Source organism: Desmodus rotundus, chromosome 7 (genome assembly GCF_022682495.2).
Source record: "Desmodus rotundus isolate HL8 chromosome 7, HLdesRot8A.1, whole genome shotgun sequence".
NCBI lineage: Eukaryota > Metazoa > Chordata > Mammalia > Chiroptera > Phyllostomidae > Desmodus > Desmodus rotundus.
Genome location: NC_071393.1, coordinates 24,477,930 through 24,504,748, shown reverse-complemented (window position 1 = coordinate 24,504,748; position 26,819 = coordinate 24,477,930). Strand labels below are relative to the sequence as shown.

General features: G+C 52.9%; 1 protein-coding gene and 1 long non-coding RNA gene across 3 annotated transcripts in view; one reads left to right on the top strand and one right to left on the bottom strand.

Moving 5' to 3' along the window:
• KCNJ5 (potassium inwardly rectifying channel subfamily J member 5) overlaps positions 1 to 24,382 on the bottom strand; it is a 28,361-nt gene extending 3,979 nt beyond the window's left edge. The window contains exons 1-2 of the mRNA XM_024557442.3: positions 24,071 to 24,382; positions 2,438 to 3,385 (exon numbers count right to left, since the gene is read on the bottom strand). Of these exons, the coding sequence (XP_024413210.3) occupies positions 2,438 to 3,374 (937 nt within the window). The 5' untranslated portion in view covers positions 3,375 to 3,385; positions 24,071 to 24,382. The remainder of the gene's footprint in view (positions 1 to 2,437; positions 3,386 to 24,070) is intronic.
• Positions 24,383 to 24,609: 227 nt separating this feature from the next.
• On the top strand, positions 24,610 to 26,485 carry LOC123479413 (uncharacterized). Of its 2 annotated transcripts, none has more exons than XR_006655029.2 (3): positions 24,610 to 24,705; positions 25,639 to 25,981; positions 26,320 to 26,485. It is a non-coding gene; the product is annotated as an uncharacterized lncRNA (long non-coding RNA). The 2 variants fall into 2 exon arrangements; XR_006655028.2 differs by having other exon boundaries at positions 26,273 to 26,485.
• Positions 26,486 to 26,819: the final 334 nt, after the last annotated feature.

Here is a 26,819-nt window from a genome sequence, read left to right as displayed (position 1 = left end):
TCTGCTCTGGGGGTGGAGTAGAGGCTGCCTGGGTCAGGCCCTGCCGTTTAGTCCCCTCGTTGCCCTACCCCCAACGTCAGCAGAGCTTCAAGGGCCCGAGCTGAGTACCGGTCAGCAGATAAGCAGCCAGGTCAGAGGTCTGCAGGTTGTGGGCAAGAAAGACAGCGGGACAGGGCCTCCATGGGAGACCAGGGGCCATGCCTCTGGGGCTCTTCCTGTTCTTCTCCTGCCCTTCCTGGGTGGACTGTGGGTGACCCTATAGCTAGAGATCCCACCTGTGCCCTTGGCGGTCATCTTCCAATGCACTCGGAAAAGACAGAGGCCCACCAAGGTGCCAGGCACCATGCTTTCGATGTTATTTCACTTACACATGCACCTCCCGTCCACCCGGTGAGATGCTATCCTCAGTTTTCCGACAGCCCACAAGGCAGGTCCGGCCAAGCTGCACTGGTCCGACCGGGGCCTGAACCCACAGCCCGCGGGCTCCACATGTGTGGTGATCAAACCACTCAAGTCACTGAGCTCAGAACGGACATGGGGTGGGGGCGGCCCCTCCCATTATCTCCTTGGTCTCCCTGGTTTTCCAGCAGGGGGCTGCTGGGGGGGTACTGGAAGAGCCGGCCTTCCTGCTTCATTTAGATAGTCCCAAGGACAGCAGCAAGTGTGACCCAGGTCACCAGCAGGGAGACACCAGCCAGAGAGGGCAAGTCAACTGCAGGCCACTGACTTTGAAGGAGATGAGAGGAAGAACCTCCCCCTCGCCACCACAGTGTCAGATGGCAGGGAGGGTGGCCGGAGAGTGCCTTCCTATTTGTCCCCAAGTGTCTGATCTGACCCCTTGTTTGTGGCCTTGGAGTTGAGCTCCTCCTCCAGAAACTTGGCCTGAGTTCTGACACTGAGTCCAGGGTCAAGGGAGCATGACTTCTGGGCCCCCAACCCTGCTGGAGGAGGTCTCCAGCATCCCCATTGTCCTCAGCTCCTGCGCCTCCTGTGGCTGCCACCATGTGCTGCCTGGCCAGGCTCTATCCGGCCCGGCCGATGGCCAAGGCCTGGCCGCACCAGCCCCTGGAGCCCGTTTGCACCCCAGCCACATCCCACTGGCTGCACATGGGAGAGGGTCTGTGGCTGCCCCGTCGGGCTCTCCCACCCAGAGACCAGCTTTCTGAAAGGTGGGGGAGTCTCCTTTGGCCTCCATTGGGACCAGTGCCTAACATTTAGGGGGCAGTGTGGTGTGGAGGACTGAAGCTCTACATTTGTAAGTGAAAGGCCTGGCTGTGACCACTTCCTGTCTGCAAGAGCTGCCCCTGCAGATGCCTCACCTGTGAAATGGGATCGAAGCTGGCCCTGTAGTACTGTGGCAAAAATGAGAACAATTTTTCTACAAGTGAGTGTTCTACAAGTGTTCAGTCTGCTCGGTGAAAATAAAAAAAAAAAAAAAAAGAGAGAAAAGGGACCAGAGGAGGGTGGGATAGGAAGCCGGGTGCAGGGTTTGGTGGAGGGCTCCTCACCCCAGGAGGTCCGGCCAGTGTGGGGGAGGGGACTTGAACTCCTTGAGCCTTGGGCTCTCTGGGGGCTCTGCCTTGACTGAGGGGTGGTGGACACTCAGCGGCCAGAGCCTGTCAGAGTCCAGAGCTGAGCAGGGAGGGGCCAGGCTGGCTGTGAGGAGCGCAGGGTATGGGCATACCTGGGTGTGGGTATGGCTTTCTGCACACCCAGTGCTCACTGAGCCGGAAACTGGGGGGCAGACTGATGGGGATGGGGGAGTGGTGAACCAGAGAGCCCCTCCCACAGGTCTGGGGCACCAGTGTCTCTTCAAAAAGAGGATTCTGGGACTTGGGGAGTCCTTGAGTTTGCAAAATGCCGCTCACTTTCCTCTGCCCATGAAGCAGCTCACAACGTGTGAAGACACCATCAAGTCCCACCATTAACGACCAGGTTCCTTTGTTTAACCCTGTGGGTCCCAAAGTTATTTGATGACACAGCTCTTTTGGGGTCGACACCTGCTCCAGGATGAGGGGAGGCAAGCGGTATAGCCTGTTGGAAACCAGTGGCAGCCTTGGGGTCCCTGCTTCGATGTGCATCCTGGCCCTACAGATTAGTGGCACTCCTCTGGGACAAATAACCTGTCTGTCTGTGCCTCTGTTTCTTAATCTGCGATGGAAGAAATGCTATGGTACCTCACAGGGATGTGGAGGGCATACGTGAGATCTTACACGTTTAAAGTTAGAACAGTGCCCGGAAGTTGGGTGGGTTCAGTGAGCATTAGCTGCTGTTAGTGCTCTGTTCTGAGCAACAACAGTCCTCACGTCACGACTTAGGCATTGGGCTGGATGCCAGTGTCATCTCAGGGTTCTCAGACACGAACTTCCATCTTCTGGAATCCCAGGGGCCCAGGCTCCTGGGCGTGGGAAGGGCTGAGGAAGGTGAAGTATCTTACCTGTGGCCTCCACCATGCCTTCTAGAATGACCACGATTTCAAACTCCTCTTGATGCAGCTGGGCCCGAGACATCTCCCAGAAAGGGCTCTTCTCATTGATCTCGTGGGAGATGATGAGGGGTGACACCAGGAAAAGACGGTCGTCCCCTGTGTCAAAGCCCACGTTAATGTCAATCTGGTTCAAGGGGATGAACTCCCCTTCCTTGGTCTGCCGGGACTTGATGAGCTTGGCGCGGATGGAGGCCTCCACGATGTGGGAGTTCCTAAGGTCCCCCACGCGGAACATCAGGCAGAGCTTCTCGTCCCGCATGGAGATGACCGCGTGGTTGGAAAACATGAGGGTCTCCGCCCTCTTCTTCGGTTGACTGATCTTCACGAACATGCACCCCACCATGAAGGCATTGACGATGGAACCCAGGATGGCCTGGACCATGAGGAGCACGATCCCCTCCGGACACTTCTCCGTGATCACGCGGAAGCCGTAGCCAATGGTGGTCTCAGTCTCAATGGAGAACAGGAAGGCAGACACAAAGCCGCTGAGGTTTTCCACACAAGGAATCCACTCTTTGTCACCAACGTGGTCCAGGTCACCCCGGGTATAAGCGATGAGCCACCAGAGGAAACCGAAGGACAGCCAGGTGATGGTGTAGACCATGGTGAAGACCAGCAGGTTGAAGCGCCACTTGAGGTCCACCAGCGTGGTGAAGAGGTCGCTCAGGTACCGGTAGGTTTCCTGCACGTTGCCGTGGTGCACGTTGCACTTGCCGCTCTTCTCCATGTAGCGCTGGCGGGGCTTCTTGCCTTCCGCCAGCAGGCGGGTGCGGTCTGTGGCGATGGGGAGGTCATCGCGTGCTTGTTTGGGGATCTTCCTGGGGTCCCTGGGAGTGACTCCAATCTCCATATTCTGGTTCATAGCATTCCGAGAATCGCCAGCCATAGCTGGGATACCTGAGTTAAAAGAGATATTGTCAGTGAAGTGGGCTGTTCTCATTCCCAGAAACGCAAGACTTCAAGATCATTCCCGCCTCTGGGCTCTCAGAAGCCTCTCAGCTAGTGCACAGTAGACCAGGTGTTTAAAGTAGGGAAAGAGCCCTGGCTGGTGTGGCGCAGTGGGTTGAGTGCCAGCCTGCGAACCAAATGGTTGCTGGTTTGATTCCCAGTCAGGGCACGTGCCTGGGTTGCAGGCCAGGTCCCCAGAAGGGAGCACTCGAGAGGCAACCACACATTGATGTTTCCTCTCTTTATCATAGTCCAGTTATTCTATGCGGACTGTCACTTGTATCCACCACAGCAAGCCACCGGAATAAGATCTCGGCGTCTCCATCACAGAAAGACTATCTGGTTTGCGCATGCATTGCGTTTATTTCTAACAGTCTCTTTCCCTGCGTTGGAAAGAAAGCCCCGCAAGGGCACAGTTGTGTGTGTGTCTGTTTTGGTCACAACCTGGCATATTCTATGTGCTCAAAAAGTGCTCCTTGAGCTTCTTGAATGCACAGACAAATGAACGAGAAAACACCCCCAAGAGGTTACGTGACACCCGGGCAGCCCAACAAGAAAGTGGCAGAGCTAATATTTGGGTTCTTGCTCGTCAGGCCCAACCAAGCCTGCGCTCTTTCCTTTTTGTCTCCCCGTCTCCCTTCCTGTTATTTGAAATCTTAGCAGCAGACAGAAAGGAAAAGGCAGCGGGTGTCTGACTCACCACGTGGTCACTTACCGGCTGAGTGGGGAGCCTGGGGCCATGTGAGCACTTCTTAACAACGGCTGTATAGACCCACCGTTAAAATTTCTGTTGCAGGAATTCCTCACCCTCCAAAAAATTGGGGTGGGCAAGTTATTAACGCTCCAAGACTTTCAAAAGACTGTGAACGTACACGTGGAATTTAAAAAGAAAACCAGCCCCACAGAGAGAACAGACTGGTGAACAGCCAGGGGCGGAGGGGAATAAAGTGGGTGACGGGTCAGACGGCACGAACTTCGGCTGTAAGTCCCGAGGATGTCCTGTCCCGCACAGTGACTACAGTTAACAGCGCTGCTGCACCGTGTGCTTGAAAGTTGCTAAGAGAATAGATCTTAAAAGTTCTCATCGCAAGGAAAAAAATCTTGTAACTCTGCATGGTGAAGGGTTACGAGGCGAGTAAGTCGCCTAGACTTCTTGTGGCGATCCCTTTGAAATATATTTGTGTATCGAACCATTATATGGTGCACCTAAAACTAATACAGTAATACGTGCCCATCGTATCTCAATAAGTAATAAATTCCAAAAGGGCTGTAAGATGTTTTTGGAGTACGTGCTGCATTTGAAAGAAACACCCAGGAACCTGTAGCCCTTGGTCTGTTTTTCTGATAATCTGCTCCTACCTGTTTAAGATGCTTTAGGCACTGAAGAAGCTAGGAGACAGCGTGAGAATCTCTGCAGCTAGGAATAGTTCTGAGCGTAAAATTTCTGAGCCTTCATGACCTAGGCACTGTGCTAGGAAATGTATACTCATTAGCTCACTCATCACCCTCACAACAAGCTATTAGACAAGTGCTGTTGTTATCCCTCCGATCTTCGGATGCGGAACATGAAGCTCAAGCAGCGAACGGCTGAGTGAGGTTTGCAGCCTGAGAGCTCACAGCACCCACCCTCCACGACCTCCCACCCTCCACGGCCTGCAGAGTGGATGCGTTTGGCTCGTGCTTAGACTGATGAGCTGCTCCTTCCAGAAAGTTCTATGAGCTTCTGATCCCGGGAGAAGTCACCTGTGGGGGTACTATCATTCAGCCTTTCTTCATCTTTATAACCAAGCTTTTCTTGATTTCCCAGGTTTCCATCCCACCTCTCCCGGAAACTGTGGCCCCAGTAGAACAACCTGGGTGCCTGTTCTCTACGCCATGGAGCCGACTGCCTCGCTGACAGCACGAGGGAGCGTTTTCCCACCGCGGAGCTTTTCCTCTGCTGTCTGGGGGGTTGCAGCAATTCCAAGACAGCCTTTACCATACCACACGGGGGGCTGTTTGTCTCGGACATCGCTGCCCAGTCCCCACTCTGCACAGTGCCACCTGCTCCCTGCTCTGCCATGACAGTGACGGAGATAAATGTGGGATGCACGTGGTGCAGCTCTGTGGGATCACAGGCGCGGTTTTGCTCTGCCTCTGGGGAGGGGACCTTTCACTGAAAATGAAGTGCCCAGAAACAGTCAGACAGGCTGGCAATCCCAAGCCCTGTGTGGCCCCAGGGACCTCAGCTGTCGGGACGCAGGTGGGAACTGCGTGGAGGGCTGCTGGGAGTCCCGCAGCCCCACGGCAGGCAGAGCAGCGTGGTGCCAGGAGCCTGTCCCTGGCCAGGGAACCTGGGAGAGCTCGTTCTGCTGCCCTCGGCTCTTTTGGCAAACAGCTTTCTGCTGATTTTCTGCACTGTTTCCTTTTTTATTTTTAAACACACTTCCGTATATTCTTGTAGGAGAAGGCCTCGTGCAGTCCCACAAACAGAACAAGGTTTTCTAGGATGTGTCAGCCCAGGTCGGAGAGCTCTGGCATCCAGCAGACCGGAAAAAGGTTTACTTCCATTTTGGTGCCGGGATGCATTCTCCACGTGGGCTGGAATTGTCTGCAGAAGCAATTCCTCGGTCAACCCAGATCTGGATTCCCGCTCAGCTTCCAACGAACTTGCTCTGTGATCCAAACACACGGGCCTATCTTTACCTCAGTTTACTGCTCTAAAGTACGAATGCTGCCTTCTGCCTGTTCAGCCCTGGGGGGCATTATGGGGGCCCAGGGAAAGAATGTCTGACTACAAACATATATATGCATCAACTCTCCTTGAATTGAAATTTAATGCAATATTCCATTAACCCCATTTTAAAGATGAAAAAAGAGGCCTTAGCATCTAGGTCAAGTGTAGAACCACCCCCCCTACTCCACCCCACAATGCGTGATTGGCAGGGCAGGCTTGGAGCTAAAAGGCTTGGAGACTCTACCACCCAGATCTCGTCAAAGAGCAAGTGAAATGCACATCTGAGAAATCTTAACGTCCAGTGCTGTGGGCCCATTGAGAGAAAAGGATATACAGGGACAAGGGCGACTCTTCTGTAAGATTTTCAAGATGCATTCTACTAATTTATGCATCTCTTCAGCGAGCATTAGCAGAGGATCTACAGGAGCCCATCTCCTGTGCTGAGAGCAGGAGATGAAGCAGTGAAGAAGGTCGATGCAGCTCCAGCCTGGCGTGGATTGTATTCTAGCACCACCCCTGGGAACCCGGGGTCTGTGCGAACTGCCTGCAGTGGGAGAGGCAGGGGAAAGGCTGGTACCACAGCTGCTCTCTGCAGGGCCAGGGAAAGGCACCGACCTGAGCAAACCCTGCTGACCCTCCCCAGCCCCTCGTAGGTCTTCGTCTTTAATCCTTCCGGTGTCCCTGAGTGGGAAGCTGTATGAGACAGGATGAAAGCTCCTAGGAAAGATGGAGCTCAGAGTCCAACAAAGTGGAGTAATCTCTTTGATATAAAAACACACGTGGAGAAGGAACCAAAAAAGGCAAAATCAAAGGAAATTGTGTTTTCAATGATTCACTGACGAATGTCACATCCATTTAAGCAGACTTCTGTGTTAAGCGTCTCTACCTCGCCTCCCCTCTGTCATGGGGGAGCTCGGGAAAGTCAAGAGTCACGGTCACAGCTGCCGGACTGGAGCTGCACATGGGTGTTGGCAGGGTTTCCCGAAGAGAGCCCTGGGTGGGAAGTCCTGTGTCAGATTCAGTTTCCCCACCGTGGAGATGGAAATAGCAGACATCCTTAACGATCTCCTCCTTTCTCTCTTGTATAAGCTGGGTCCGAGCCTACGTTCCCCGAGACTAGGGATCTGGGATGAGGCTGGAGGGAGAGTAGTGCAGAAGGATGTACTCACATCTCCCACTGACATAGCTGTATACTGTTCTGTATGAGTCCACAAGGCTGTATTGGGTGTTCAAACATGAAAATACTCTTAACAGTGCTCCCAGACGTCCTCCAGGTCAGCTGGGAGTAGTGAAGGTGTTACCAACAGAGAACGTACTAGGTGTAGGAAGGTTGAATTCTAAGATGCTCACAAGATACTCCTCCAGGCTTGGGGACAGGGCACTCACTTGCGTCATTGGATGGCTACGGTACAGGTGACTTTCAGAAAGGGAAATCTTCCTCTTCTGACTTTAGAGATGGAGGGGGTCATGGAGCAAGAAGTACAGGTGACCTCTTAAGAGCTGACAGCAGCAAGGACACGGGGACCTCCACCCTGCAAGTCACAAAGATTCTGCACCAACCGCAGGAGCTTGGAAGAGGCCCCGAGTTCCAGAGGAGACGGCACTGGCTGTCCCCTGAATGTAGCCTGGTGACATCCTGAGCAGAGAACACAGGTCTGTCCTGCTTGGACCGCTGACCCGCAGGACTGTGAGCTCACAAATGGGCGTTGTTTTAAGCCATTAAATGAAGTCGGTGGTCATTTGTTATGACAGAAATAAAACACTAACACAGTCGAGAAGGGAGAAGTAGGGGATAGTCAGGCAAGGGGACTCTGGTATCAGACCGCTAGCCCCCTGCTCTATCCTGACCGGGACTCTTGGGGAAGTGACTTCTCCAAGACTCGGTTACTTTATCTGTGAAACGGGATGACAATGGCGCCAACCCCAGAGGGCCACTGTGAAGAGCAAATGAAAGATGTTATGTACAGGGCCTGGCTTGTGGAAGCTCTCTGAGATGCTGGCTATTCTTCTTCTTCTTTTCTATCTGGGGGTAGGGTTGGGAGAGGGGAGGACAGGCCTACCCAGGGCCTCAGGCAATTCGGGGACGAAGGAGGAGAGCCACCGGACCCCCAGTGCCCACCGTCAGCATCATGCTTCATGTCATTCGCCCCTACGAGAGAGGGACTGGCTTCATTTCACGAATGGGGAACCTCGGACAGAGCTTCAATGACTTGCTCAAAGTCACCTAGCTAATGCCTCGGAGCTGAGCTCCATTCCCAAGGTGGCTGCGAGGAGAAGCATTGTCCCTAATGCTGCTGCTCTGAGAGGTGGTCTCCACGCTCCATCTCTTTGGGATCCTCCTTGCTCCGTTTTCCCAAGAAGCTGGGCCGGAAAAACTAAGAACTTCCCATTTGGCTCTTCTACACTGAGGAAGCGGGTTCTGGTGCTCAGGTGCAGGCGTTTCTCCAGCTCCTGAGCTGCCTCCTCCCTGTGGGACCTGCAGACACCCCCTCCTCTGCTCTGAGCTTCCTGGGTCCCCATGGGCCCCCTTCCTGCAGCAGGAGCATGGGGAAGAGGAGCAGGGGAGGTGACCAATGGGACTGGGACTAGGGTTCCCCAAGCGCAGAGGGGGGAACGTGGTACCCCGAGTGTGGTGGGAACCAGGAGCTCCGAATGCTGCGGGGGATGGGGATCCCTGAGGGAGCAACACTGGGGTGCCCTACAAACAGCAGCCTGGAGGGTGGGATCAAGGGTCCCTGGGGCGCCCAGCAGTGAGCCTGGCTTTCTCTCAGGAGGCTGTTACGCCACAGATGTCCCCCTGGGTTGGAAAGAGCAGCTGTAGCTGCTTCTCTGCCTCTAGTCCCAGGACAGCTGTGGCCAGCATGGAGAAGCAGCGCAGGCACATTGCTCCCCCCTACCCCGCCCCCTTCCTGGCCCTGAGCCCCAGACAGACGGACAGACCCACGGCTGAGAGGGGCCAGGCGGTGCCAGCGAGCAGGCCCAGGGGACCAAGCCCGGAAGCCAGTGTCAGAGCCCCTCTTAGCCAAGGAGGGGTCAGCCAGCGGCTTCGGCCACCCAGAGCCTGCGTGTCCAAGCCACACTGACGGGCTTTCTCCTCCCCGGGGGCCAGACCTGGTTCTGGGCTGCAGCGTGACCACCCTTAAAACAACAGCCATGGCCCTCTTCCTAGTGCATTCTGAGGTTTAATGGAGAAGAGCTCATAGTAATGAATCTTTAAAAACCCTTAAGGTGTTTTATCACCTTAGGCGGGTGTCCATCTTAATTCCTGGATGTTTTCTGGTTTTACTTTTGGGTTCAAAATATATCCTGGTGACAGCGCAGGAGACACAGGATGGAACCCACAGGAAACCATGACACGCAGGCTCAGTCAGCCCGTCAGCGGAGCCCCCACTGAGCAGCCTCTGCGGTTGGCACAGTGCCCGCGCCGGGTTGGGATCGGGTGGAAGCACCTCACCAGCCTCCCTTGGCTTCTTGTCAAATGCAGATTCTGGGTCACTAGGTCTGGGGTTCCCTGTGCCGGTGAAAAAGATGCCACATCCTAAACCTTAGGGGAGGCCTGCGTGGGGGTGTTACCAGCCGGGAGAACACACAGGATGGGCTGGACATAAAAATTCCTCAACAAGAGCAGACCGGGGCAGGGAGTCACGTCCTGGGCCTGTAGCTTCCCTCACAAAGAGCAAGTGCCCATCAGTGGATGGGTGGGTAGAAAAGCGGTGGTGAGCTCACACAATAGCATACTATGTGGCTGTAAAAAAGAAGGCGCTCCTACCCTTTGCGACAGCATGGACGGGCCTGGAGAGCATTATGCTAAACAAAATAGTAAGAGAAAGACAAATACCATATGATCTCACTTATATGTGGAATCTAACGAACAAGATAAACTAACCAACGAAATAGAAACAGACTTATATAGAGAGAGCAGACTGACAGATGTCAGAGAGGAGGGATGTTAAAGGTGAAGGGATTAAGCAAAAAAATAAAAACCTCAGACAGACAAGAGTATGGTGACTACGTACTCTTGTCTGGGAGGCAGGAGCAGGTAAAGGGGGGACAAACGGTGATGGAGGGAGGCCTGGGGTGGTGAACACACAACACGGGGCACAGATGATGAATTATAGAATCGTACCCCTGAAACCTATGTAACTTTATTAACCAATGTCACCCCAATACATTTTTTTTTTAAAAATTAGTCTTTACCTTAAGTGAGCCTAATGTCTTTGTGCATCTAAGATAATAGACCTTTGAAAAGTCAGAGAAATCTCCTTTTCCAGACCCCTCAGGGCACGAGACCACAGAACAACTCGTGGCTTCCTTGTCCCCCACCCCCCACGCCACCTCTGTGTGCGGTAAATGTTAATTCTGAACTATCCTGTGCCCCCCAGTGAAAAAGAAGCACGTGTTCCTCTCTTCTGCCTTTATCCAACCCCAGAGATTTCCCCACTGTGCTTTCTTCCGCCCCCTTAATCTGCCACCACGGATTCCACCTGACCCTCCTTGCATCTTCTCCCTGGATTCTGAAGTAGAAAATAAGCTGCAAAATTGCCCTTCTCTGGGGCATTTTTTTTACTCCATTGAGATTTTGTTTCACAGCAATTGTCGTCAGTTTAGCCCAAATGAACTAGTAGTAACTTCTCTGCAGGCTGCATGTTTTCAAGGAGCTCCCAGAGACGTAGATGCCTCTGGTCCTCAGCCCAGGCCCCGCCCTGGGTGCTCCTTGTTCAGGAGCTGGGAATCGGCCGCCAGGCAGGCCGGGGCGCCTGACCATAGGCGATTCTAACCAGCAAACTAGACCAAGGACCACGGTTCCATTTCCTGTCTTCCACGAGCTCACGTTATGGCCGGTAACACGCAAACAGCAATTGGCGCGGCATGGCGTGACAGAGGCTGAGGAGCGAGCGGCTCTTCATTCTGCTCAGCCAGGTGGTGAGGAAGAGTCAGGCAGGCCTTTGGTGGGTGGGGGGGGAGGTGAGCCTCCTTGACCTCAGAAGCTGGGGAGCGGACAATACTAGCAGCTTACATACGAAGCACCCACTTGTGTGCCATCCTGGGGCTGGGCGCTGTGTAGGCACTGGCTCGTTTAATACTTAGACGAATCTATTAAGTCTGCCTCGGCAGCCTCATTTGCAGATCACCCAGGTGGAGGGATTTAGTAACTCTTGTAAGGCCACTCAGTTATTAAGTGGCACCGCCAGGGATGTCTGACTCCAAAGGCAGCCACCGCTGCCCCGGAGGTAGCTTTTCCTCAACCCCCGGGGTCTGAGCAGGTCACCAGTGGCTCAGGTCACCGGAGCCTCTGTGGGGTGCAGGCCCTGAAACACATGGCCCAGGGGACAGCCTGATGACACATCATGGTCTGTGCCAGGAGACCAGTGTGTGATTCCTGCTCTGTGCCTGTGGTGCCCAGGCTGTGTCGTGGAACTGGGGCCTCCCCGACCCTCCTGCTGGGGCTGTGCGCCCTACCCACCTTCCTGCCTTTCTCCAGAGCCGGAAGCGCCCTTCACGCTTACAGCTGCTCCTGGACTTCTTCCAATGACAGCAATATTGCTCACACAGGTCCTTAACTGCTTCAAGGAAACAGGGTGTCCACATGTCCCAGCTAACATCTATTGTTCTGGAATAATCACTGAGTGCCCCATTAATTCCCAGAAGTGTCTCTCTTTGTACATGGCCCTTTATAAGGAAGGTATGTCTGCCTGTCAGGAGTGGGGCGAAGACCTTGTCACTCCTGAGTATTTTAGCCGAGTGGGGTGGGTGTGCTGCAGTAGCCAGGACCCCTGAGCTCGGTACCAAACTCTGCAACTACAAAGGCAGACGAGTGAGGTCAGAGGATGGAGCTGCTGCTTCTTTCCACCCAGACACACTGCAGATGCTAGCTGATCAGAGGACACACTTTTCCCTGTTTTTATTCAAATATAAGCACTTCTCAGACTTTCGTTTTCATATTTTGAATAGAGAAAAAGATTTTAGGTGGTGTCATTCCTTTCATTTTAAGAAAAACAATTATATGAATGCATGGTAAATGCAACAAATCTTGCTCTGGGTTGTGGGGCCCAATAGGGAGCGGTGGGGACTGGGGTAAGCTGAACACACACGGAATTGTCAAGGGGCCACCGCTACTCAGCTCTCAGTGTGGAAGCTCTCGCCGTGCAAGAATGTGGGGCTGGTGCTGGAAGATCTGCCACTTTCCTTTTCCAGAAAAGTTAGAAACAAAGGCTTTTAAACTTGAAATTCCATTTTTTTTAAATGTTGACAACTCATTCATCAGTTTTTGAAACAGTGAGCTAGACTAAGAAAATATATCTGTGAGTCAGACTCAGTCTGACAGCTGCCAATTTATACTTCTGGGCTCCTGAGTCGGAGAGGCTCTTCCTCACATGTGCACGTTGGGTTGTACTTTGAATTACGCTAAGCGCGGTGTTAAGAGTCGAGGTAACGTCAATAAATTCCCACCCAGCTTTCCTGTTGCGCTAATGAGTCTGCCATGACCACAACCTGTCGGCGCTCAGCGCAAAGGAAGCCAGAGGGCCGAGCGGGGACCCACACAGTGGCAGAGAGAGGAGAAGGGGCTGCGCCCTCATTCCCACCACCCTGGTTGCCATGGTCCTAACCAGCCCCGGCTCTGTCTCCACAGCCTTGTCCCCTTCCCCCGCCACGGTTCATTCCATCCCCCAGGTGGCTGCCATGACCACCCTACTGTGCCTGTCCCCCCCTTTCTTATGGTGCATCTTCTGCCTGGCTGCCTTCTCTCCTCCAACCACGCCCCTTGCAGACACGCTGCCGAGAGCCGCGCCGGGCTAGCAGACAGTCCTCTGTTTCACTGCTGGTAGGAGTGGTTCTCAACGGGGAGAGATTTCTGACTATAAATACTTCCCAGAAGGGGGCAGGAGCTCCCTCTCTGGAGGAGGGTTGGTCAGGTCACCTCCAGAGCTGTTGCTGGCTCACATGTCAGGCATGCTGAGGACCAGCCATTGGGGCGTCCTGGGGAGGTAGGCCTGTGGAGCTGGGCGAGAGGAGTGGAGGTAAGACCACGCGTGCTGGTTTTCACGCCCAGGATGCTCCTCGCTGGCATGGGCTCCCGAGAGCCCGGGGAATGTGAGCTCCTGTTAGCTCTGCTCCTCGCTGAGTGCCCGAGAGAGGGAATTCTGTCCAGGTCTGCCAGAGCCGAGGGGAATGTTGGCACCTCTCTCTCTGGAATGCAGAAGTGTCGCGTGGCTGTGTGAGGGGGAGTGTGTGCCAGGAGCAGGGTGAGGGGCTTTCGGTGGCACGTGGAGCTGGGACAAGGTGGAGGGAGGAACGGGCTGTGTCAGACTGGACACTTCATCACCAACGGTGTCCCTGCACACCGCGTTCCTGACTGCTGAGCTGCTAAGGCCTCTCTGCAAGGGAGCTGCTGGGAGAGGCAGGGGACAAGGGCCTTGATGCTTAGAATGACCATCCCTGGAGCCTCAGTCACCTCTGGGGCTGTCTCAGGTCCTCAGCACGAGCTGGGGCGGGGGGGGGGGGGGTGCAGTTCTTGTTCAGAGCAAAGTCAGGGTGAGGAATTCGCTGCGGAACTTAACTTGCTCCTCGAAGGATCCAGCCGTCCTGCGTTCTGACTCAGAGGCACCCATCTGTGCCACCTTCCCTGTGCCCTTTGCACTCTGTCTGCTTCTGTTCTAAACATATGTTCGAGGTAGTTCCTGCAGCGGGTGCGCTGACTTGGTTTCCTTCACAGAAAATCACCAGGAGTGACATTTCTGCATGTGCTGCTCTGCACTAGCAGCCTCACCTGCGTCAAGTCACTTACTCATCTCAGTGACCCTGGGGGGAAGCACGCTGTGCCCACCGTACAGATGTGGAGACCGAGACTCAGAGGAGGTAGGGAACTGGTCCAAGTTTACACGGCAGGCGAACGGCAGAGCCTGGCTTTGCACGACACGAGCCTGACCACAGAACCCACGCTCTCCCACTCTTCCAGTCCACGCCATCAAAGTCCAGAGCACTAACCCGTGCTACAGTCCCGAATTACAATCCTGACTCCCCTGGCCCTGAATGACACATTTCTCTATAGGTCCCCACGCTGGGTCTCCATCCTATGTAAGAAGTGGGAATATCCCCAGGAACCATAACATCAATGTCTGCCATGTTACCAGGGAGACCCTACCCTGCCATATCCCAGTAGAAGGCACTTGGCCCCTTACCCGAATTGTCACAGGTTAAGAGCAGGTCTGAGGTAAGAAATAATACCAGTATTGTTATTACATGGAATTACTATGGAATGGTAATGGTAGCTGGCCTCTCTGTGGGGTCCTTTCAGAACTCTGGGACTCCTACAGTTAGATAGTGTGGTTGCCCAGGCACAGGAGCACGGGCTAGGCCCCCAGGTGATGACCCTGCGGGCACAGAGACCCTGAGTGTGAAGGGTCATATAATGCAAACACTGAGAGGTTGAACATGACGTCTAACAGGTGGTCCTGACTTCCAGCTGTACAGGGAGGGGGGCCAGGTGGTGCCACAGGGGCCCACCAGGAGGTGAGCCTGGGGCCCTTGGACGTGGCCGCCCAGGCAAGGGGAAGATCATTGGAAGCCCATTAAATTGCATCCTCGGAGGATTCTCCACACTTCTAAGGAAGTAGGAAAACCTTGTGCGCTATTTTATGGTATCTGGAGAGAAACACGGACCCTACTAGAAGTTCTGCGGATGAATCCCTTGCTTACTTTGTCATTAAATACACAAAAATACTGAGAGTTCACAAAAAAGATAAAAGGAAAAAAAAGAGGTGGATTAAATGGTGTTTCACTTAAGGGTTTTTAAAGGAAGCCGGAATTCTTGTCTGAAATGGTAGCAGACAGATCTGCCATTGGTTTGAAGGGAAAATAATACAGAGACAAAAGAATAATTTTGATGGCATTTAAAAGATCCACTTGAGTATATCTACATGAGTCCAGATATATTCAGCATTTTTAAAACCCTTACCTGAGGATATGGTTTTTTAAAAAAATTGATTTGAGACAGAGAGACAGACAGACAGACAGACAGACATTGATTGGTTGCCTCCCACATGCGCCCTAACTGGGTATGGAACCTGAAACCTAGGCATGTGCCTTGACCGGGAGTCGAACCTACAGCCCCTTGGTGTACGGGACGACAATCTAACCAACAGAGTCACTTGACCAGGGCTATTTAGCAATTTTTAAAAGGCCAAAATAGGCCCAATTCAAGGTATGAAATATCGGTTTGAAAGGCTTAATCACACGTGAGTACTTTCCAAGCAATTTAACACTTCACATGGAGCTAATGGGTGAGTAATGTGCCTGTGGAACGGGCTGTCAGCTTGTGACTAAGGTTCTCAACTTGTTTGGCTCTCACTTGCTTGAAACGAAATATTTCATTTCCCTCCTTGGCAGCTGCTGTGGGCCGCTCGTGGGGTCATTCCATCCACTCATCCCGATTCTTCCTTAGCCCGGGCTCACTGGCCACGATCCAGGCGCACTCTCCCGAGTCCCCGTAGAAGACGGATGCAAAATTACAGACGAAAGGGCATGGAAATCAGATTAATTCATTCTATATTTTGCCCAGGTTTGTACCTGTTTACCCAGTACTTTGCCTTTTAAGCCTGTTGTCTCTTTGAAAGCGAGCGGCACGGTTGCACTACATTCTCTTCATTACAAACCTGTACTTGTGGGTATGTAATTCAGCATTAAATAATAAAGGAGATTAGTAATTAAATCAAAATGGAAAACGACTTATTTCCTCTCTCCCGCCCAAGGGACACATTTCCTGGCCAGGTGCTGTTTACCAATGACGACAAGGGAAGAAGAGATGGGAGTAGTGGAGAGAAGACAGTACCAGGACAGCAAGATGGCGTGAATATGAACATACTTTTATGCAAATAAAAAGGTGGGGTATGTGATCGAAGGTATACGAGATGGTGCGAAAGGACCAGGGACCCAGGGAATAATCGATACAATTCTAATGATCAAAGCTGAAATCTCCCAGGGGCTCATCATACACCAGACTGCATTTTAAACACTCTACATGTATTCATTCATTTCATTATTTCAGAAAAGACATGAGGTAGGTTTTGTTTTCCCCATTTTATAGGTAAGGAAACTGAGGCACATGATAGGGTGAGTAAACTGCTAGCATTTTTGACCTAAGTGTGAACTCAGGGTGACCAGCGCTAGAGGCAAACTCCAAGTTTAAGAAAAACAAGGAAAAGAGAATGCCCCCAATGACCCGGTAAGCCAGGATGAGACAAATATCCGTGGAGAATGAATCAAAGATGAAAGGCCAGTGAGACCAGAGGAGACTAGACTGAAGAGAATCAGAATAAGGGGTTCAGAATGAGACACCAGCGAAGAGACGTGGAAGGGAATGTGGGCATCAGAACAAGAGTTGGGAAGAAGAAAAGACTAGAAAAGAGCGTCAGTCAAAGGGAAACAAGTCGTGGGACCCTTACAGCCAGACTGACGCCTCTCCTGTGCTGTCTTACTCCCCTTTTCCAGGCCACTTCAAGGCGGTGTCATTAGACCCACTTTAGACCCAGGAAGTGAAACAAAGATCTGGGAAACCGAGCGATACGCCCAAGAGCTCACAGATGGTCACGGCAGATCAAAGAACTGCTGTTACGAATGCTGATGACAGAAATCAAAGAATATGTAAATAAATGGAGAAACAAGTGTTTATGGGTGGGAAGATGCAATACAGTAAAAATGGCAATTCTCCCAAAATTGACATACAGATTTAATGTAATTCTGCTAAAAATCATCAAGGTTTTTTGCAGCTATAGATAAGATTGTTCTAAAATCTCTGTAGCCCTAGCTGGGTGGCTCAGTCGGTTGGAGCGTCGTCTGTACCCCTAAATGTTGCAGGTTCCGTTCCCAGTCAGGGCACGAACCTCGGCTGCAGGTGCAGTCCCTGGTCGGGGCACGTAAGAGAGGCAACAGATTGATGTTTCTCTCTCTCTCTCTCTCTCTCTCCCTCTCTCTTTCCCCCTCCCTCCCTCCCTCCCTCCCTTCCTCTATCTCTAAAATGGGTGAGGATTAAAAAAAATAAAATCTATATAAAAAGTCAAAGGAACTAGAATAGGTAAAACAGTTTTGAAAAGAGGATAAACTAGACGGAAGCAGTCCGCTCAATCGTAAAACTCGTTATACGGCTATAGCAATCCAGACTGCGTGGTGCTGGCAGAGGGGCAGACACGCAGATCCCTGAAACAGCACAGAGAGCCCAGAAGCGGGTCCTCACAGACAGGCCCTACTGGTTTTTGGCAAACGTGCCAACAGGGTTCCGTGGAGGAAAGTCTTTTCAACAAACGGAGCAGGAGCGACTGGACATCACAGGCAAGCAAGGGAACCGTGGCCCTTTAAGGCTCAGACTTAAAGGAACTCCGAGTGGGTCATGAACTTACACGTAAAGGATACAACTATGAAACTTGTAGAAAAAAATGTGGGAGAAACTCTACGAGATTGCAGCAGGCACAAAGTTAGACTGAAACCTGATCCATAAAAGAAAAAAATACTGATAAATGTGGACCTCATCAAAATGAAAAACTTTTGCTCTGAAAAAGGCCCTGTTGAAGTATGAAAAGACAAGCTCACACACTACATGTTTGACAAGGGTTAGTGTCCAGAAAATAGAACGGACTCTCAAAACTCAGCAGTAAAACAAACAAACAATCCAATTAGGAAATGGGCAAAAGACATGAAGGGGCATTTAGCTGAAGGAAATCGATGGAGGGCAAATAAGCACCAGGAGAGATCGTTAGCCACCAGGGAAATGGAAATTAAAACCACAGGGAGATATCTCTGCTCATCTCTCAGAATGGTTAAAGTAAAGAAAGAGCCCCAACAGCAAACGCTGGCCAGGATGTGGAGAAGCTGGACCACTCCGACGCTGTTGGCGGGATGTAAAACGGTACAGCCACTGTGAAGAGCTCTGACAATTTCTTGAAACGAGGAAGAAAAACCCTAAACGTGTAACTACCCCACGAGCCATCCATTGCAGTTGGGCGCTTATCCCAGAGAAAGGAAAACTCAGGTTTGCACAAAGAAGCAGCGCGCGGGCACCTACGGCGGCTTTCCTTATAAACGCTCCTAACTTAAACCAGCCGGGAGTCTTTTGGGGGCGGAACCGCGAAGCACGCGGAGGCACACCCACGCAGTGGGACATTGTTCTGCAACTCACACACCTCGCACACACCGGCCCGGGCGAGTCTCTGGGGAGCTATACGGAGTGAGAAGACACCGTTCCGAAAGGGTACAGCCTGTGTGATTCTATTCCACGCGACATTCTGCACAAATCGCAGTCACGGAAAACAGGTTAGTGGTTGCCAGGGGTCAAGCAGGACGTGGCATGGGGGGGAGTAGGTGTGGCCACTCTAAAAAAGGCAATGATGAGAGATCTCTGTGGTGAGGAAAATACCGTGGTTTTCCCCCAAGTCCTCCTCCCCCTCACCTCTGGTAACCACAGATCCGATCTCTTCTTCTCTGAGTTTTCTGGTTTGGTTTTTTTCATTCCCTCTATGGGTGAAATCATACAGTATATGTCTTTGCGTCTGACTTAGCATAAAACCCTCTAGTCCATGTTGTTGAAAACGGCAGGACTTCATTTTTTATGGTGGAATAACATCCCATCACTTATGCGAGTGTATCAGTATGCATATACAAACATATGAATAATTCAACATCATGCATGCATTTAATCTATGTATAATGTATATGTATATACCGGATGCGTGTGTGTGTGTGTGTGTGTGTGTACACTCCATGTCTTGCCAATTGTAAATCATGCTGCCAAGACCGTGGGGTGCAGGCATCTCTTTGACATGGTTTCGTTTCCTTTCAATGTGTTCTCAGAAATGCAAGTACTGGGTCACTCTGTTTTTAATTTTTGAGGAACCCCCATACAGCTTTTCAAAGTGGCTGCACCGATTTCCATCCCCACCCCCAGTGCATGGGTGTCCCTTTTCTCCACATCCTTGCCAGCATTTACTTCTTGTCTTCTTGAACCAGCCATTCCAACCGTGGCCCGGTGGCAGATATCTTATCGTGGCTTTGTTTGGCCTGCCCCTGGTGATTAGGAATGTTCAGCATCTTTTCACATGCCTGGAAAAAACTCTCTTCAGGTCTTTTGTCCATTTTTTAATTAGATTCTTTTGAAAAGTGTTTTTGCTATCGAGCTGTATGAGTTCTTTTTGTATTTTGGATTAAAACCCCCTTCGCAGATGTGTGGTCTGCAAATATTTTCCCCATTCTTTAGGTTGTCTTTTCATTTGGTGGAGTGTTTTCTTTTGCTGTGAGAAATGCTTTATGCCCAACTCTTGGTGGATTTCAATATAAAAACTATAGCTTCGCAAATGGTACCATTGAGAGGAACTGAGTAGATAATACGGGGGAGCTCTGCGTTATTTCTTATACCACATGCGAACCTACAGTTATCACGAAGGAAACAATTTAATAAAAAGTAAAAGAGTGGAGGCGATAGAAAAGGGGTGGAACCAAAGAACCCCTTCAGGACATTTAGGGTGGAGAGCAGGAGTGAGAGAAAGAGCCACAAATGGAGTAAAAAGGTGTGGGGGGGGTGGAAAATGAGAAGAAAAAGGAGGGGAAAAAAAGAAATAAGATATGACTGAGTGTGAGCTCCTAAGAAACTGGGCAAGCCAAACACAGGAGGGAAAGTCCCCCAGGCCTGCTCAGGGCCACCGAATCTGGCCTCTCCTGGCCCCTCCCTTAGGCTCCCTACTCTCTTCCACCATTCCCACAAACCTCCCGGTTTTCCAAGCCAGACGGGAAGCCTTCCTGGTTCTTCCCGGCCCTCCTTCGGTTCTCCTGGAACCTCTCTCCTGGCACCTATGCGGACGCTGTAACTGTTTACGGGCACCCCTGCCTGCCCCATCCGTGTGGTAAGGTTCTCTGAGACGGGATAGAGGGTGGGCAGAGGGCCCACACCCATTTCGGAAGGAATATGAGAGTGATTTTAAGTTCATCCAATGTAAAGGGCACTTTCTGAAGTGACCGAGGCAACCTGACTTGGGACTGGGCGGCCTGCCCACCCTGACATCCAGGGAGTCGTTTTGCCATAGCCCTGGTTAGCCGGCAGTCATTGCCTCGGTTTGTACGCATCCCTGGAAGCCAGGCACCTGTGGGACTTCTCATCCCTGCTGGATGGCGAGCTTCCTGGAGCAGAGGCAGCGCCTGCTGCCTGATGCCGTTCTGACCCTCCTCCTGGCCAGCCTTTGAGCATCAGCGGCTCCATAGCCCGACCTTGGGAGGGGAGCAGGCTCCGAGGACAAATCACAGTCTTCCCCTCCCTCTCCTTTGTGAACAGCAAGAAATAATGTAGGATGATGGCATCAAAGCCTACCTGATTTTTTTTTATCCTCACCCAAGGACATGCCTATGGACTTAGAGACAGGGGAAGGGAGGGAGAGAAACATCGCTGTGAGAGAGAAACACTGATCGGTTGCTTGTCGGGATGCTCCTCGTATGCACCCCGACTAAGCACGCACCCTGAGGGTAATCAAACCTGCCACCCTTTGGTTTACAGGATGATGCTCCAACCATCTGAGCTGCATGGGCCAGCGCAGAGAAGCCCTAGGGGCAGGCAGCACACCCCGACCCCAACCACAAAGTCACAGGAGACGAGAGCGAGAGACTGAAGGCTTGTCAAGATTGTCCCTGCCCTCCCTCTCCATGTCCCTTTTCACCCCCAGCCCAGCCTCTGGCCACCGTATGGGTTGACCCTTGGTGACTAGGAAGTGCTGTTGCCACCTGCCAGACTGGTCAGATTCTTCCTGACCTTTGCCCCCCAGCCCACTCTGGTTTGGAATGATAATGGAACTTAACATTTGCACACCAGCCAAGATCTCCAGGGTCATGTGTTAAAGATTTGGCCCTGACATTTAACTTAACACGGCTGTTGGCAAGGGCCGCTGCCAGCCTGCGCTCCAGAGCCCAGAATAGCTCACTTATCAGAATGTCAGGGAGGAGGGGCTGGATAAGTTATGCTGTACTGTCGGGGCCACTGGACCGTCCCTCCGCAGCCAGGGTCTCAGGAAGAGGGGGCTGTCCTCTCTGTGTTAAAATAGTTCCAGAGAAGGCCACCCCACAAGTATCTTAGAATAATACATTTAGGTGGGGTTTTTGCTTCCCAAATGTCTCCCTATAATTCTTTGCATCTGAACTCACATTCTTCTTATCTTGTCTTTAGAAACAACAGGAAAATTCCTCCGTGGCTGACCCCTGTCTCAATAGACATCTGACCGTGGTGGGCCTTCCCTTAGAAACCCTCGCTGGCCTGCCTGTGGCTCCGACACGGTGCAAAGGGCTCCTTCGCACTCCCGAATGGATTCCCGGACTCTGCCTCCCTCTCCACGGTCCTCCTCCCCCACCCTCAATGTGTATTGCTCGGAAAATGCAAGCTTTGGAGAACATTCTCCTTAGTGGAAGGCATAACCCAGCTCGAACGACCACATTCCAAGGTTTTCAAAAATTAATGATTCCTGGCACATTATAGGTGATCAAATAAAAGCATTGCTGAACTGATTTAAAAACAAAAACTAGAAGTAGACATGGTTTTTGAGTACGCGAATGCTCAGGATGCCCTTTGTGACGTTGACCACAGAAGGCATGGAGAACCGGGTCATTTTTAGAGCAAATGGCAAATGCAGAATGGGCGCTCTGCACCTCTCAGGATGCGCCCACAGCTGCAGGGGCACGCATGTTGGGGATCCCACTGGGACTGACTCATCATTGGGAGAGGAGGCAGTGAGCTCCCCACCACCCCTTCCGGGCTCACACCTCCCCTCCCCCCAACTGCTGCCGGATGGGGCCCACTCATTCTCTGTTTAATGCAGGTGGGCTACTTAGTGAAGAAACTCCACCTGTGAGGAATGCCAGCAGTGAACGGTGGCTTTTGGAGGGGACAGGAGCATCTGTGTCTGGGTGATCCCTTTTCTGTCACTGAGCTGGGGCAAATCTAGTTTGTGGTACGGGGAGGACTGGCAGCACTCTACTTTCGTGGAATGTGCAGGAAACTTCTCTATGTGATCATTTCTCTTCCAGAGGAGGCCCTGTTGCAGTTCTAATCATTGATGCCACTGTTATAATTATTATCAATCTCATAATTAACAGAGTCTGACAAGTAATAAACACTTGATAGATATCCTCCTCACACCCCCCCCAATTCCTTGCCAGGTAAAAGAGGGCTTGTTTTTCTAGCCTTCGGGTGTAAGTCTCTACCTTGTGGACTTAGCAGCAGAGTGTGTGGGTACAGAATACTCGGGGTGGGGGGATGAAGTGAGGGAGAGGGAGGAGGAGTGGAAAAAGCAGTGGATGGGAGAGGAAAAGAACAATCCCATTGTGATAGAAAACGCTTAAGCTCACATAGTGGGCACTCAGTAAATGACAATTCCCTGATATTATTGCCAAGAAGCAGACGCCCCGCACCCTTGTACCCCACTGAAAGTGCGGCCCTAACCCTCTCCGCAGAGTGACACCATCTCTATTCAGATCCATGAGATCCACAGTTTGGAGCTGGCCAAGCCTTCTGTGTCAGAGCCCCACCAGGGGCCTCTCCTCTCTGACCACTACATCGCTGCCCCTGCTGGGGTGCCCTCCGGGTGCTGGGAAGCCCCGGCCTCACTCAGGCAGCTGGCGGAGTTTGCACCCGGGTCCCAGGAACAGGCACAGATTTGGGAAGGCCAGAACATCTTCCGGGTTAGTACTGGATGGTGGGAAGACTGGATTTGAAGCCAGAGGACCAGGGTTTAGAAGTTCATAGCTCTGCCACTTACTAGTGCTCAGAACGCTCTAAGCTTCAGTGTCAGCGATGAAGCCGGTGCATTAACCGACCTCTGCCTCAGGACTGGTGACCAGACTAAGTCAGGACAGAGTGTCCAGCTCAGTACCTGGCGTGCTAAATACTAGCTTCTCTTGCTGCCTCACTCCCACATGCAAAGTTCTTTGTGAACCAGAAAGCCTTAGGATGCTTAGCTTAGTGACGAAAAAACAGTCCGTTTCGGAGTCAGATCCAGGTGGGAATCTCACTTGTGGGCTGTGTGCGTCCGAAAGTTACCCGGCCTCGCTACGCTGCGATTTCTCACCTGTAGGCTCGGGGTGATATCTGTTCCATTAAAAGGAGCAAAAGAGAGCCAAGTACTTGGCACAGCCTGATGTACCTGACCCCTGACGTGAAGTTTGGGGTACGCTCTGGACCTCTGAGGGTCAGATAAGGTCTGGGAGCCTGGGCTACATCAGGCCAGGAGGAGAGTCCTGTTTCAGGGTGCAGGGCACATATTACTCTCCAGGGAACTCCCTGGGTCTGGGGAAGTGGGGATCATGGCCATGCCCTTCCCTATTCCCTCTCCCCGCACTTGGAGCCTGGACTCCTGGCCTTTCTGAACAAACTGAAACATGTTTAAAAAGAGACGGGGAGGCATGCAGGACGTCACTGAGCGGCAAGAGGGCCGGCATAGCAAGGCCATGCAATCCATTTGGCCAGACTTTAAAGAAAGAAAGATTAAGCTGAGGGTCTAAGGCTGATGGAGCTCCCCCAACCCCCCACCTGAAGGCACAGCCAGTTCCTAGGAAAATATGCCCCTCTCCCACTGCCCTGGCCTCTCACACCCCCAAGGGGGTTGTGGGGGTGGGCAGGAATCCCTGCTTTGGTACCAAAACAGCCTTACGGTCCAATGAATGCCAAACTCCCCAACCCAAGGCTGCCCAGCAGCGGGCTATGGAGAGCTCAGATTTCCTGGCTGAACTTTGGACCCACCCTAAACCCTTCCCTGTTCCCCCCACCTCCCCGGTTCCCAAGCAGGCTGGTGACTGGTAAAAGCCAGTTGCTAGGGACACCGGGAGCCCTGACAGTTCCGTCCTGCCTTCCAGTCTGCTGAGCTGGGGGAGGAATGGAGGAGGAAAAGAAGACAACTTACTTGTTGCGACCGTAGCTTCCAAGTGCCACTGATGCTAACTTCTGGGGTGTCCCTTAGAGGCGGGGCATGGGTGGCGCTCAGGGCCTTTGAGGGGACGCTGCAGCCCCAGCCATTACCGCGGCCTCAGACCCTGCCTAGAGCCTCTCCCTGTGCAGGTCCTGTTGGCAGAGGCTTCTAAGCCATCCTGTCCCTTCGTCGCCAGCCCCTCAGTCACTCCCTCCTCCAACGAGAGCAACGGGAGGCTCTCTCTCTTTCTCTTCCCCCTCTTCCTCCCCTCCGCCCTCTTCTCTCCCGGGTTCTCCTCCCCTTCTGTCCCCAGTACAGATGGATCTCAGAGCAATAAGGTGTAATAACCGATTTAAAGGGCCCCAGGCAAAGGCGGCGGGGGTGGGGTGGAGAGTGGGGAGGGGTTCCCACGTGATCAGGGGATACCATCAGTTCTGAATGACTCGGAGCCTGGGAGGTGCAGAGAGAACCCGAGGGGACGGCAGGCGGGCGGATCCTCGTCCCCTCCCCCAGGCTCCGGCCACCACTCCCCCTCACCCCCACCCGCTCCTCTCCGCGGCCGTACTGGGTGTGCCTCCGGTCGGTCCTGCAGAGGCAAAGGACGGAGGACTCTGCGCACGCGGGGGCAGGTGTGAGCATGTGTGCATGTGTGTGCGCGCCCGCAAGTGCAGGTGTGAACGTCTGTGTGCCTGACTGTGAGAGCCCGTGGTTAGGGGTGCGCTGGAGTTGACCGAAAGAGGGAAGGAGCTGGGAGGGCAGAAATCTTGGATGGTGTCTGGGAGGGGTAGCTCAGTCACTCCGCGGTGCACAGAGAGGGAGGTTGGCAAAATTTAGTTGCTTTTCTTCAGCTGGAACAGAGCAGGTGGGAGACTTGCCTTGGGGAAGTTGGGGGAGCTAGGGTCTGGACGCTGCATCCCCACCCCCTCACTCCTGTGGGTGGAGTGAGGGTCTGGGGCGCCCCGACCGGCCGGTGGAGGTGGAGCGGGTCCAGAGACAGCAAACAGGTCTGCCGCTGTTCCCCGGGGCTCCAGCTCTCTGCTCCCTCCGGGCCGCCCTCTCCAGAGACGTGCGGCCTGTGGCGGGGTTGGAATAGCGGGAAATGCTCCCGCCACTCCCGTCTCTGCGCAGCCCAGAGGCAGAGCCAGAGCTGAGTGCACGCCGGGCTGGGGAGAGCCACTCCCCTCCCTTTTGGATTCCTGCCTGCCAGGAGGAAGGATGACGGCGTGCATTTAATCTTTAATTCCAGTGACTTGTAGGAAAAGGCAGCTGCAGACGTCACAGCTCCAGTGAAGGGAGGGCTGCGTCTGTGTGTGTGTTGGGGGTGGGGGGGGGCGAGTAGGGGGCTAGCGACAGATTTCTCTGAGGGCTGGCCCGTTCAGGGTGGCGCTTCCCAGCTGGTGGGGTTCCCTAGGGCACCCTTGTCTGTTGCCTAACCTTTTGGGTTCAACATCCCTGCCCTAGGCCCTGAGAGTGGCTCCCCTGGGGGTGGGGGTGGAGGGCAGCCCAGTGTCCACCAGGCAGGGATTGTGGCTGTCACGTTCTCCACTGTGTCCCCTGCACAGGTGCTCAATGAATATTTATCAGGTGAACACTGTCAACAACAGGAAGCAAGGTTTTTTCAGTGACAAGGGCAGAAATGCTGGTCCGGGGCGGGGCCTGTGGTGCACTGGGCCAGCCCTCTGGGGCGAGCACAGCACCAGGGCAGCCGCCCACGGAAGCTGGCTCTCTCCTCACCGCCACCTGGGGGCTCCTCTGGCTGAGCAGAGCCATGTGGACAGAAAAGCAGCCACGTGTGAACCCTGACAGGCTCAGGGGAGGCGGCATGGTGGGCGAGCAACTCAGAGACCGAAAGCAATCACGTAGGATGCCCTGAACATCAAGATTCCTGATAGCAGATCACGGCAGGTAGTCCAGTCCCAGGCCTGTCGCTTCCTGGACAAAAGTCCATCTTGACCTTAACTGAGCCTGTCGAATGTGTTTGTGCATCTATGATAACAGACCTTTGACATGTCCGAGTGATCCCCCTTTTTCAGACCCCTCAGGGCATGAGAGCACAGAACCCCTCGTGGCTGCCTTGTCCCCCCACCCCCGCCCCGTGCCATCTCTGTGCGCTGTAAATGTTAATTCGGAACTGTCCTGTGCCCGTCAGTGTAAAAGAACTACGCGTCTCTGTTTTGCCTTTCTCTCCAATCTCAGATGATTTCCCTGTTTTGCTTTCTTCCGCCCCCTTAACCTGCCGTCAGTGGGCTCCACGCGACGCTCCTCACACATACCTTCCTCCTCTGGTTCTGATGCACGAGACAAAGTGAGGCTGCCCTTCTCCGGACGGCTGTTTGCAACCCACTGGGATTCGGTTTCACCATTGTCAGTTTGGCTCAAATAAACTCAAATTCTCTGTGGGTCTGGACACTTCTTATGTCCACACCAGTGTGCACACAGCCCACGGCCCGGGTACCCTCCCCAGGGACAGGGGCAGCCAGGCCCCGACAGGGGTACTCGTGTTCGCCCTCTCTCTCTGTGCAGGGTTTGATTGCTCAGTGCGGCTGCAGTTGGCCCCGACTGACCGGAAGTCTGTTAGTCTGTTAGGGGCTTCAGCCCGTCTTCTTGCTCATCCATTTCATGCTGGTCTCACACTTTAACACTATGAGAAGAAGGGTCTTAATTTCTTAATTTCCCAGTTCTTGGGGCAGGCTGTAGCTGTGCAGCTCCGTGGTCTGTGAGGCACATGCTGTCCCCATACCTG